General features: G+C 41.0%; 1 protein-coding gene across 1 annotated transcript in view; it reads left to right on the top strand.

Moving 5' to 3' along the window:
* Positions 1-1100: 1100 nt before the first annotated feature.
* Positions 1101-13969, top strand: part of PSMB7 (proteasome 20S subunit beta 7) — a 26084-nt gene continuing 13215 nt past the window's right edge. Inside the window, exons 1-6 of the mRNA XM_074161365.1 lie at positions 1101-1187; positions 1316-1409; positions 1776-1873; positions 2150-2290; positions 2970-3085; positions 10261-10319. Coding sequence (XP_074017466.1) covers positions 1126-1187; positions 1316-1409; positions 1776-1873; positions 2150-2290; positions 2970-3085; positions 10261-10319 — 570 coding nt within the window. The 5' untranslated portion in view covers positions 1101-1125. The remainder of the gene's footprint in view (positions 1188-1315; positions 1410-1775; positions 1874-2149; positions 2291-2969; positions 3086-10260; positions 10320-13969) is intronic.

The raw sequence follows: 13969 nt of genomic DNA, 5'->3' as shown, positions 1-13969 counted from the left end.
CATGTCAGTAAGTTGAAGGAAAAGTTAAAATGGTTACCCAGAAAATACTAAATTAATTTTACTGACCTCCTTGACTCACAGCAGGACTTCCCCGACAAATTTTGAAAAGGGGCATTTATCTTTTTTCTTTCACAATATAACAATTGCATTAACAGCACACCAATTGCAGGTTTGCATTTTCTCACACAAAGGTCTTTTTAAGATCTAAACATAAACGTTTGTGACTTTTTTCCCCTTTTTCATCCTTCATCCATCCTTTCATTTTCTTTGAAAGTCTCAAAGCTCTTCACAAAACTCGTTAGAGATGCCCTGCAGCCCAGTAAAAGCAGTATTACTGTCATTTTAAATATGGTAAAGCAAAGGCAAAGGAAGGAATAACAGAGAGCCCCAGTTTACAGACAAAAGTAGGGTCAGAGCCTGGACAAGCACCTCGGCCGTTCCCACCCTGCCCTGCTCCGGCCAGTCCCGTCCCCAGGGACTAACGGCACCCTCCGGCCTGCGATCCCTGGAGCCCAACCCGCAGCGGCAGGAGCAGAGGGTAGAACGGGGCAAGGCGGCTCGTTCACTGCTACAGGACAGACATACACCGACAACAGGCAAGCGGAGCTCTATCTGTGCAGGCCCCGCTCCTTTGGGCAGCACCGGCCGCCCGGGGCTCGGCCACCTCCGTCCCCGCACCGGGACCCACCTCCCCCGGCGAACGTGCCACCGGCCGTGGCTTCTCCTCTAAACTCTGTGCGTTCCACACCCCAGTGACACCCGCGCCCCGCACACGGTGCCTGCTGCCCCCCGCATCTCCTGGAAAGGAGAAGATTTTGTCCAAAGCTGCCCGTGACCACACGCCAACAGGCCCCAGGCACAAAGGGCTGATGCAGGCACAACCCAGTGCAGAACCGAAGCCAGGCGCATCCTCCGCTGGGATGCCCGAGCCCCCAGTACCCCGGGCCGGTAATCCCAGAGCCTTCCTGCCCTTCCCCGACGCCGCCCTGGGCCCGACGCCGCCGCCATTTCACGGCCCGCGGGCAGGCAGAGGTGGGCCCGGCCCAGGCCCCGCCCCGGGGCGCGCACCGGCGGCTGACCCGGAAGCACTCGTCAGGCGTCGTCCGTCCCCGCAGGAGCGGTAAGATGGCGGCGGTCTCCGTGCTGCAGGCGCCGAGCGGCGGCTTCAGCTTCGACAACTGTGCTCGGTGAGGCGCGGGCGGGACGCCGGGGCTAGGCCCGGGAGACAGCGGGCGGCGGGGGCCGCGGCCGGGGGGAGATCCCCGCCCTCGGGGGGCGGCCCCCGCCTGGCTTCACTTCTCGCCCTGTGTTGCAGGAACTCCCTCCTGGAGGCCGAACTCGTCCAGAAGGGCCAGCGGCTGCCCGCCCCCCGCAAGACCGGCACTACTATCGCCGGCATCATCTACAAGGTGAGGTGGGCGCCGGGCGCGTCCCCCGGGTGTTGGGTGGCGGGGAGGAGGCCGGGCCGGGCCGAGCGGGCCGCCCCTCCGCCGCCGGGCAGGCCTGGGCCATGGCCGCCCCTCGCCCCTCAATGGGGGCCGGGAAAGGCCGCTCGGCCCCGCGGGCACCGCTTCGGGAAGCGGCGGCCCAGCGCCCGTCGCGGCGGAGGTTCCGCGGTGCTGAGTCACGGTCGGCGGCCCCGGCCTGTGCGGAGCCGGGCTGCTGCGGGCCCACTCCCCGAGCTGCCCCGGGGCTGTGCTGCCGGTGTCGCCGTCGGTGCCAAGAAGGGCCCCTTTGGACATCGAGGCTCTGGGAATAATTCTCTCTTTCTGTAGGATGGCGTAGTCCTCGGAGCAGATACAAGAGCAACTGAGGGAATGGTTGTTGCTGACAAGAACTGTTCAAAAATACACTTCATTTCCCCTAATATCTAGTAAGTATTTTAAATGTTTATGGTGTAATATTATTGGTTATAGTATTGGGGATTTTAGCCGTGTCATTTCGTAACAGCAAATATTAAGGTGTATCTTAAAATAATAATTTATTAGCAAGGCCTGAGGATTTTGGGTATCTGAAAATATTGACTGTATGAGAACCTTGGTTCTCCACCTTTACAATGAGAAAATTTCTGCTTGTTGGATAAAGCATAGAGTTATGCCTCTTCCCTATTTTCCTCTCCTTTGCCTAACTTGCTCGTAATATTTTTTAGTTGTTGTGGTGCGGGAACAGCTGCAGATACTGAAATGACAACTCAGCTGATTTCTTCCAATCTGGAGCTCCATTCACTGTCTACTGGACGACTTCCAAGAGTCGTCACAGCTAATCAAATGCTAAAGCAAATGCTTTTCAGGTAACTGAACGGATTTCTTATTTATTAACAATGCTGTTAAAACCCCCAGAGAAGTCTCAAGCTCCCTGTGGTGGGGTGTCGTTCCTCAGCCTGCTTAACTTTCATAGCAAGGCTTAAGGAGAGATTTAATAATTGTTCTATTGCTTCATAGACTTTTGAGTTGAGATGGAAGAGAAGTGAGGCCTGTGGTGTTTTACAGAATCGATACTATAGTTGTACTGTGTTGCCAGTGTTAAAGTGGCAAAAATAGGACAATAGTTAAAGAAACTGTTGATCGCACACATGAAAACTGTTGTGTATCTCTGTGGCGAGATGGCTGGACCAGTAATAATCTTGTAATGTGCAAGCTTGTAAAATAGAGAATTTCGTGTGACTTGTAATAGAATCACTACCTCAAAATACATTTTATTTTCAAAGAATAAAACGTTTAACTATTTGAAGCCCACAGCTGTTAATACAGAACGGTTGTCCAGTGCTTGTTTGTTCCGCTTGATGCTGAAATATACCATATTTTAGTAAATTTCTTAATTTAAACTGTTGCTCACAGATAGTAAGATTGGTCTTTCCATTACAGAGATGTACCTGGTGTAAACATGGACAAATTCTCAAATGTCTCATTGTGTTAAGAACCGCAGCTTTGTTGTGGACTGTCAGATTCAGGTATAACCCTTGCTCCTAGGTATCAAGGCTATATTGGTGCTGCCCTGGTTTTGGGGGGAGTGGATGTCACAGGACCTCACCTTTACTGCATTTATCCCCATGGATCGACTGACAAACTGCCCTACGTTACCATGGGTGAGTGACACGAGTGACACTCCCTTAGTATTGGAACAAACTGGTGAAAAGGGTGAACGTTTCAAATTATTATTTAAAGTGTTGGTACTTAAATTCCATTGTTTGCTGGGATCTGTATGGACCTCAGACTTCAAAGATCAAGTTGTACCCGTATTTGTAAGGCAGGTGCCCTGTTTTGTTTTGTAATAGCAGTAATTGGGACTGTATGTACATGCGGTTCTGCGTACATCTCGTTCAGTTTCAAATTAGCGAGTGTGGTAATATTGATAGCTGAAACCACAGATTTTACAAAAGCAATGTTCAGGATATATTATAAAATACGATCTTGGTAAACATATTTGCTGGGTTTTTTTTGAACTATAAAGAACATGGGATAATGTGGAAATAAGTATTTTGTGGTAGCAGAATGCAAATCATAGGCAGCTTCTGGGGGGTCTCTTTAAAAAGCAGAAACACTGCTCCATTACTTCCCGGTTCTACAGAAGGAGATGAAGAATACCTACAGGAGAGAATTAAACTTTTGAACTCCTCAGTGCTGCTTTGCAGCAGTAATTTCAAGTTGTGAAATGGCTCTTGAGCATAAACCCATTTACCTGTGATCTTACTAAACAACCCAATTAGAGGCCTCTTATGGGCTCTTGTGAGTATATTCAGGAAGACACTGTTACAGAATACAAAATCTTCATTCATCTCTAATCTTCATTTGTGAATTTAACGCATCATTTCTTCTATGTATTCTAACTATTCTTTGTCCGCATCCTCTCACTAAAATTGTTTCTTTAGAGATCTTGTTCTGTTTCTTAATTATTGAGGGATTCTTGGAGAGTCCCCATGGTAACAATCCTGAAGAAATAAGCTGTAATAAGCTTTGCGACTTGCAGGAGAGCCTCAGTGATCACCATCATTCTTGTAGTTTTTTTTGAGAAGGGAAATAACACATACATTGTTGAAAGGAAGGACACACACATCTTGAAACATTACAGAACTTGTCCAGTCTTTGGCAAAACTACTCTTCTCAATAGTAGTCTAGAGCTTGTTTGATTAGTTCTGAGTTCTTGTGTAATCTATAGCCAGTAGTCTGGGAGTAAAGGGTAAAAAATGGTAGGAGATTAAACTAGTGCCTTCTGAACTGCTAATAATCCTGCGCAGTTTCATCTGTGGCTTGTGGCTTTTAAGGTTAATGCCCTACTGAGATTATCATATATCTGGAAAAAGTAAAATTCCAGACGTAACCAGGGTTGCAAATATTTTTGCTCTCTGATCACTCAAGAAGACACTGTATCATTTCAGGGTTGTGTTTCATTTTGAAGACTTGGATGATTTTAAATGAAAGCTTGGTTTTGGTAGAGCTATGGAAGTGTAACGTAGAGCCCAAATAAATATATTGGGAAAGAAAATTAATCTGAAAATGAAATGTGTCAGATTAGTAAATCGGATTCAGCCTATGTCTGGTGCAGCTTTTATGCTGACTGTGATGGGGAAAATATAACTTTAATTTTAGTTAATCTGTTTCTGTGCATGGTTGGCATCTCTAGATAAAACACCTACTTACTATATTCTTGGAAATGTTAAAGGTTTTTCTTTTGCTCCTGGATTTTTGCACTACTGAAACTGCAGCAGTTATACTGTAATGGTCTGGTTAACTGTAAGGAGAAGGCGATTAACTTGCAGAAATTCTGCAGAGGTGGTATTGGACCAATAGATGGTGCCATTGCCTCAGGAACTGGCAAATTACTTGCTTGGCAAGTAAAATCCGTGTAACAGTCATGTGATGTCATTGTTTAGCCTTTGATATATGACGAAAGTAAATGCCTGATTCTTATAATTGCCTTATACCCAATGTTGTAGTTAACTGTAAAACTCTGACTCCGTGCTGACAGCTGTTAGTAGTTGATTGCCCGAGTAAAGTCACAGTTTCCCTTACGTACAGGGTTACTTTCCTGCCTGTGTTTTAAAAGCTTTAAAATACGGAATTTCTGAAAATCCTGGCCACTCCCCTTTCCCTCGACAAAAATAACACAGTAGCAGAGTAAGTTGGAACAAGTAGGAAGTAGAATATCAATGCATTAAGTTCATTGTAGTTTAAACTTGGATTTGCTGTGGGCTGTACCAGGTCTGGGACTGGTGATGACATGTGACATGTCTGTGCTGTAAGACAAAGCCCTTCTCAGCATCACTGTCCTTTACCTTTCTGCACCTGGTCCGCTCACACTTCCTCCAGTGACTAGGATGTATTTTAGTAAGATTTGCTTATGCATACAAATGAAAGATAGAACCTAAGACAGCAGAAAAGGTACCAAAGGTCAATTCAGAGATAGTAGTTGGAATTTTATTTTGATCTTATTTAGACTAAGATATTGTTTGGTTTTTGTTGTCTGGTTTTGTGTTTGGTTGGTTGGGTTTTTTTCCCCACGTGTTCTAAAGGCAGTTCATTAAATCAGGGTATATATTTTTGGGCAGTTAATTTATGGAAATTCAGTATTAAATAGGAAAGGTGGTTGAGGTGCTGGGGTTTTGTTTGCTTTAATGTGCTGGAGTGTGTTTTTCATTTAGCTGGAGTGTGTTTGTGGATGGACAGAGTGGTATCCTCCCTTGTAAGGGAGATTTAAAAGATCCTCAGTGCTTACTCAGGAGTGAAAACATCAAATTAAACTGTTTATGCTGACAAAGGACAAAATTGGATTTCAGCAAACGATGCAAGATTGTCTGATTGCTTGGCTTGTCTAGGAAAGCTTCTGGCCAAGACTTATAATGAAATGCATGCATAAAATTAAAGCACTTGAAGTCTGTAGTTCAGCTTTCAGAAGCAGTAAGTGTGTTCCAGTAGTCCCCGGTGGCTGAGGCGAGTCCCCTGGTACCGGTGTTGCTTCATATTCATAAATCAGCTCTTCGTGCACTGGCAGCGCCGTCCTGCAGAGCCAGCAGTACCACTGCTGAGGCTCAGCCCCTCCGCCAGCAACCGGGCTGAAAAATGATCCCAATCGATGGGGCTGCGGAGATCTCCCGAATTCTTACCTAGAGTGAACAGCAAATTGAATAACAATGAGAGCGTGTGAATAACGGCCCTGTCAGAGAGCCCTGACACTGATGGATGGGCAAGTGCTAAATGTTGCTCTCTCAAGGCTCTGCGCATCCTCTCCCGTGGCAGGCGGAGGTAGCAAACAGGTCCTTGGGTGATGAAAATAGACTGTGCTTAGCAGTAAGAAGTTGTCTTCAGTGAATGTTCCGCTAAAAAGATCCAGTTTATTTGTTTTAGAAAAGTTATCGCAGTTGCAAAACATGGTGGAAATCATTGTTGGTTGGATTTTTTGCCGTGTATCGATAATTATCTTTTACTTTAAATCAATACTGAAGTGGTACAAATGCTTAAGTAAAGACTAAATGGGATTTTTAAAGTGAGTTTATTACAGTTGAGTCCAGAAAATTTTTGAATAACTTAGTTGTGAAAACTTATGAAATGACCAATGTTTCTTAAAGAAGAAAAAAAAAAAAATTTTCTTGTGGTCCCATAGCTGCCTTGGTTCATGCTAATTATCAGACTGAAAGCATTTGCCTCGGAATACAGGTTTGCATCTCAGTTTCTGTAGTTCTTTACAATTATTTGGCAATCAATATTTTTATATATTTAGATGTGAGGTTAATACTTCCTGGATATTTGTTTCTAAAGCATAGCTTACTGAAAATGTATGCAAACTAAATCCTTTGGATTTTATATGGCATTTTTTTTCTCAATGATTGTTCCCAAGGTTGTTGAAGTGTAACCATTCACAGCAGTTAGTGGTTTTTAAAAATCTAGCTGAAAAGGTTTTTTTCTGAATGTTATAGAGTACAACTACATGATGACTTTACCAGTTATACTTTGTTTTAATTACCCTGGTTGCCCTCATGCAGAACAGTTGTGAACTTCCAACATCTAAAAACAAAAATCTAACAAAGAAAATTTCCTATTTCTGCATTGATTGTGTGTTGTTAAGGTTTCAAAGAAAAGTTATCTGAGATAAGTATCTCATTTGGTGTGACTTTGAATCTGAGCTCAGTTCAAGACACTAGTTAATGACACATCTTAATAATCACAGCTTTCCTGAATGTTTTAATAGATTAGAGGTTGAACTGCTGCATCTTAGCAATATTGAATCCTAACTGCTAGTGACTTAAATCAGTTATTGTCCGTATGAGGTGGGAACATCTATCCCTAATTAATGGATGGTGTTTTGCAATGTTTTGGATTTTATCTTTCTCCAGACATTATATCTGGGAGTTGTTAGGTTTGTTTCTACATAAAGGCAAAGTGTGCTTGTTAAAAATGAGTTATTGGTGGGCATTGAATACAGGGACAAGAGAACAGCTGTTTCCCCACACACAACCAAGTTCTCCCTAGACCCTTAATATCTAAGTTTTCTGTGCTTTTATAGGTACTGCAATAAGAAAACCATACTTCCATTGTTTACTTAAGTTCCCAGGCTTTATTGCCGGCTTTCCTGTTCCAATGCATCGCTTTCACAACTCAGTTGAACTGCTTGGAACATTGTGGGGTTTGTGGATCCTCTGTGGAATTTAACAAGTAGAGGGAAGTGGGTGTAACTGGGTTGTGAAGTTCGCAACGGGGCTCAGGAGCAACTGCCCACTCCTGGTTTTCTGCATTTCTGCATGGCCAAGTGACGGCTGTCAGTCCCCCAGCGGTGCAAACAGGGGATTGGTGGGTTTTCTTAGTCAATGTGCTACAGGTGAATATATGTACATCATTAGTTTATTTCAAAATAGTTCATGTTGCTGTTGTCAAACAGCAGATGATTTGTTTTGATGCAGGAACTCAGAAATATACATCTATTTATGTTTCTAAAAACACAGTGTTTACATCTGGTGCTATTAAGAGTAAGGAATTTTCATTGTGCTATTTAAGGTTCAGGAATCTGTTCTTTCAGAGAATGCTAAGCTTATAAAACTTACCTTTAGGATTTATAAGCAGTAGAGAAAAAAACCTCTGAGTTTAGTAAGCTTTTCCAGCTTTACTTCCTCTTCTGTTAGAACCTCCTTGGGATTGTGGTTTTTAGATGTAAATGTCTACGTGTGAATCTTAATTTATTTAAACCTACAACAACTCTCTGAAAACATATATTACAGGACTGTCTGCATTTATTTATTTATTTGAAGTTGATACTAAATTTCACATTTATTTGCACCTTGGTAATATAGCGAGATAAATAATTAACAGTACCATTCTTTATGCAAAAAGGATTTCATGTAATGTAAGGTTCCCTCCCTTTTTCCTTTTTCTTCTTCTACGTATGACGAGTTCTTGCCCATAGCTTCTCTTGGGAGCTTCCTTCAGAAAGGAGCTGGAGGAATGAATCCAGTCGAAGCCACGTATGAGCTTTTCGCAATATTTGTGTCATTGATAACTTTTATTTGTCAGTAGAAGTTTTAAGAAATTAAGACTACTTTTTATTAGTTAGTAGCTTTATTACCTTGCATACTTTCATTCTTGCACATTTTTTAGTCTTTATACTCTAACTTTTTTCAAAGAACCCTTATCCAAGGTTAGGATTGTTTCCTAGTTTTGAGGCTTCCCGTTCTGCTTATGGTAGGCCTTTATTTGCGTGTGGTAAGAACATGGTCTTTGTTTGAGACCATATCTCAGATTTTTTTTACCCTCTCATTAGAAATGTTCCTTTGTCATTCCACAAGAAGAATTATTTTATGGTTCAAGTCCTGTATTTGTTTTGGAACACACCTTATTTTGACCTTGTTTGAAGGATCAGTAAAATTCCTTTTATTTGTGATTTCTTCTGTGATATCAGTGGTTCATTTCTGCTATTAGTTGCTTAAAAATCTTCTTTATTCCCAGTTTCAGCATTTAAAAAATGGAGTCATGTATTGCTCCAAGGTGTAAATGAATAGTCATTGCCTGTAATACAAGTACACACTTAGAGTGTCTTACTGCTTTTAGATGTGATGTATTTGGTACTGTAAAGGTAATGATCCTCAACCATAGCAATATTCTCTAACAGGAATATCTGTCATATTCATTGGGATTACCATGTTCATTGATTTGTGTCTGTAAATCTGCTGTTTCTACCCTTTAAATTTGATCTATAATTGGACCTCCTTAAATGGTTCAGATAAGGTAGTCTGTATTTTCTCAACAGTGTCACTGTCAGCTTCTCTTTTTTCATTATACATTCAGCAGACTTGATAAAATCAGCAGGACACCTCATTTGAAACTGTTTAATCGCTGCCTTTTTCTTCCACTAAACCATTGAGGTGGTCAAGCGATATACACAAATCATTTTAAATAGAAAATATGGCTTTCTCTGTGACCCAGCTAAACAGATAGCAGTATGCAAAACAAGTTAAAAAGTAATAAATGCCAAAAAATCTTCTAATTGGAATAAAAAATTGCAGGTAACTTTATTCACTCCCCAAAAGTAGCACGCTCTGAAATATGATTAGGGCCACAGACAGGCATCTTCCTGAAGATTCACTCTTTCTGAACAAAGCCAGTTTACAGTTTTAAATAGTATCATACTGCTTTTCGTATTAATTTACGGAAAGCACATTTATAACACCTGCAGTTACAGCGCTTTGGGTAGAGATGGCTTCTGTTCCATCACTACACTCGCACTGCATCCTTTAAGAGAAGTAACGTTAAACTCATGTTTTCTTATCTGTCATTTTGCCTATTCAGCTGTTATTGTTCAATGTAAAAATAATGGCACAAAGTAAATGCATAATAAACTGTTTTAAAGTAGACGTGGGAGATACCCCGATGGCAGCAGCCGGCTACCCTGTTCCCATTGCTGGTTCACCCATCCCTATGTGTAAAGGTGACTGTGCCAGGGCAGCTCGTTAAAGCAATCTAGTCATTCCAGGTGTCTTGGTATGAAGTGACATACCCTCTAATGTGCCCAGGCACAAAGTGGGACAGGAGAAATGGAGGGGTAGGAATTACAAACTGTGGCATCCAGTTAACTCTTTTTCTAACCTCATTTTTATATCTTGGTGTTCAAAATAGTAAGAAAAATGCAGTCAGAACCAAGTCTGTGACAAGTCTGTGTACACTAGCTGTAAATTTAGGATTAAATTAGGTGCTGGACTTAAAGAGGGTGGACCCTCCAGAGTGTAGAATAAGCTAAGGTAGACTTGGCTAAATAAGTGTCCTAATTTTGTTACTGTAGGTTCTGGATCATTAGCAGCTATGGCAGTATTTGAAGATAAATACAAACAGGACATGGAGGTAAGAGATTTTTTTTTTTTTTTTTTTTTTTAAAGCTCAGTGTTTCTTCCCTCAATAATTCTCATGATTGTAAGAATTTCAGAGGTTTGAAGCTTTAAAAAAGTCTTCTCTAGTTTCCCTGCACTTAAAATGTACTAATGTCAGCTTACTGCAAAGCTGTAGAAGTTGATGAGTAAAATAAATTTAAAGAAATACAGTTTCTTGCGAGTTTATATGTGGAAAACTTGTGTGATTTGAATGTAGGTGAAAGCTTTAAAAACATAGAACTTACTGATTATAGTTGACTTTACGCAAGGGCTGGTAAATTCCCCAGTCACTGTTGCTGGTTTTCCCTCAGTCGGTCCTTCTCTCAACCTTGAAAAGAGGATGCTCAATTGTAAAAGCAACGAAAAAATGCTCAAGTAGCGTATGAAACCAGTTAGATTTGTGGTTGATTGGGCAGGGTCAGAACTAGTAACTGCGCTTTTATTTTTAATATCTACTTAAAAGCTGATTATCAGAAGACTTACAAGGTTGTGGGTTGTTTGTGTTTTGCTGGTGATCTTGATAAAAATTGGAAACTGTTCATTATAGAGAATCATTCAGAAGAGCTAAAAGCTGGAGTGTCATGATTAAGATCAGCATGAGTTATTCAGTTATTGTTAATGACTGTGTGCAGTACACTATTTTTGTATTAGCTGTAGTATTTCCTTGCCCTTAGTTACACCATGTTCAGTGCCTGCTAAACTAAACAGTGAAAAACCCAGTTATCTGCAGACAAGACTATTGATGAAAACAAACCCAAAACAATTAAAAGGCTTTCTGTGACCAGATTTTGTAAAATGCCTCAGTAATGTCAAGCCCTCTTTTAAACCATATTAATCTCTTCAGACTTCCTGTGGGTGCTTCTTCTCATTCCAATTGATTAATAATTTCACAGTAAAGAAAAACCTGAGTATTGAACACAAAATCGAAAATGGAATCCATTAAAAATGACTTGTAACACTAACAGTTGCAATCACTGCAGCCTAAAATGCAGATACAACAAGTCTTACAGCTATTTACTATAACGTAGAAAAGGATAAAGTTGATTTACTTCAGAAAAGATGTTCGGGTGTTCCTTATCTTTACAATGCAGCTGCTGTGGGTCATTTCCTCCCCTTCAAATGTTGAGGTGACTGCAGTATATTTTCAGGTGATGATTCCATAAGTCCACTGAGTTCTCTCTCAAACCTGTTAATTAAATTTAAATTTTAAAGTGATGTGTCATACCCTGTTACATCTCGTGAAGAAATGTGACATGCAATACCAGTTGATTTAAAAAAAACCCAAACAACTGATTTCAAGAAATTTTCCAGTAGTTAAACTGCTTAAGAGTTAGTAATAGAGAGTCTTCCAGTTATTCCTGGAACTGGCTCCTTTTCGGTCAGTACATATGAAGTAGTTGTAGCTGTGCAAAATGATGCAAATGCAGTAAAAGTAGGATTCCTGTGTTGCTGCAATGTTTTGGGCAATGCCTGAAGACACTGGACTTCTGGCCTCTAGGATATTTAAAAATGCCATCACAAATACTGGAATATTTTTAATGGGCACTCAAGTTTCTTCCGCAAGCAGCGTTACTCTAGATGACTGGGAGAAGGAACCATGAGATAGAGGTTCTCTACTTTTTCTTCTCCCCTCCTGCTGCTGTAAGAATGACAGTCTCTCTCTCCAGCCTCTCGCGTGACCGTGCACTTGGCACGTGTGCAATTCGTGCTGAAAACATGGACTGCAAATCCCTGGAATCAACAGCTACAGTGTAATAGTCCACTCTCAAAGATACAAATGTCAGAGCGCTGTGCTGTAAAACTAAAAATTTCATCTTATTCTCAGCTAGTTTTCAAGCTTGTATTTTAAGTCGTTCTTTGTGTAAGAGCAACCAAAAAAGGCACCAGAAATTGGTAAATCTCCAACTTTTCCTATTTAGAAAGGTCATCCTAATTAAATTGTCTTCATACACAACCATAAATGGCAGCAGATATTCACTGTTATAACAAGCGTGTAAAAACGCAGACTACCAATTTGTTGAAATAGATATTTAGATCCTTGAGGCCTGCATGCACCTTAACCTTCCTTTGTTTTTACTAGATATTCTGTTACCTAATCACAATTTAATAACTGTATTAACTAAACCAGCAAAGTTTTAGGTGACAAAGCTCAACTGTACTCTTAAACACTTCTTCACACCCTGTTATGGCTGCCAGCTTAAGATATTTACCTTTTGAGTCAGATGTGGGCTGTTTTTTCCCCAGTAAAGTAACAAAATAATAAATTATATTTCTAGTGAAATTAAAACAAATTACATCTGAAGTACCCTATGTATATTTTACATAAAATTTGCTATGAAATGGCAATGATGATAAACTTGAAATTCCCAGAGATTAATTTAATAAAATGGGTAGGAGATTAATATTTTTCTATCAGGATCAATACTGCTTTCTTTTGCACTAATTGTCAGAATATCTTGCTAGGGCTACTGGAGGGTAGTGGTGTGCTTCAAGACCATCACATCACAGAAAAATGATTCAAAGGCAAACTGTCCTGCACCCTCTGGTATCGACTTGCAAATTAGCATCTGGAATGTAATTAAACAAGCTTAATGAAAGTAGCAGCTGAATACTACTGGAAAAGACAATCAGCTTTTTTGCCTCTGATATATATTCTGTACTATTGAAGCTGATCACCAAACGCATCATGTGAGCACAGTTAAAAAAATTAGCATTTATTTGAAGAATAGGAACTGTTTTTCATTCTGTTATGCTTTTGGCATGCACTGGTGTCCCAGGAGAGCCATGCCACAGCAGATAGTGCACAATATTTATAAATCCATGACAGGCAATAATAGCAACTTGAAAAATTCTTTTGCTAGAATTTCAAGTTGAGAGCTGCCAAAAGCTGAGAGGATCAAATCTGCAGTGGCAGCTGCTGTGCCCTACAGTTAGAATTGTAGACTTTGAAGATGCTCAAGTTAAAAAAAAAAAAAAAATAGAAAAAGAAGACTGCAGGCTTAGCCAATTTTTGCAGGTTTCTAGAGCCCTGGCTCTCTGCCTTTTGAAGATGAGTTGCTGAAGCTTCTCCCACTGCCTGAGGCGTGCTAACACCAGCAGGATGTGTTTTTTTCCATAGACTTAGTGTGTCTTCAGATTTAAGTAGCACATGCTTTATCAATGCCAGCTGTGATGGTCCTTTCCCTGGTTGCAGTGCCGGGAGATGATCTTTACCCAACATCCTTCAGAGAAACTGCGCAGATAGATGGTGACGTACACAAGTGCCACTTCTGCAGCCTGATTTATGGAGGCATGTTTCATTATGAAGCAAGTGCTGGCCTCTAGAGGAACCATTATAGATTGCTGAAGATGTGAACACTTTCAGCCCTGAAGGCCTGTAGATGCTTCAAAAATGTAATGCCAAGCACCTAACTACTGTGGAACAATATTAATCTGTCATGTGGGCAGCTATAGATCTACTTAAAAAAACATAAGTGGAAGAACAGCACATCTAATAGAGTGTTTTGAGCTTAGATCTTCCATTGCAGCCAATTTTTCTTTCAATAGAGTTTCAATCGAGTAGCCACATGGTTTTAAAACCTTACAGTGGGATTTTGCAAATGCATTCATGCCTTCTGGTGTTAA

The sequence above is a fragment of the Numenius arquata genome, chromosome 19 (assembly GCF_964106895.1).
Source record: "Numenius arquata chromosome 19, bNumArq3.hap1.1, whole genome shotgun sequence".
NCBI lineage: Eukaryota > Metazoa > Chordata > Aves > Charadriiformes > Scolopacidae > Numenius > Numenius arquata.
Note: the sequence above shows the minus strand (reverse complement) of the source record. Positions and strands in the feature narration are given on the sequence as shown.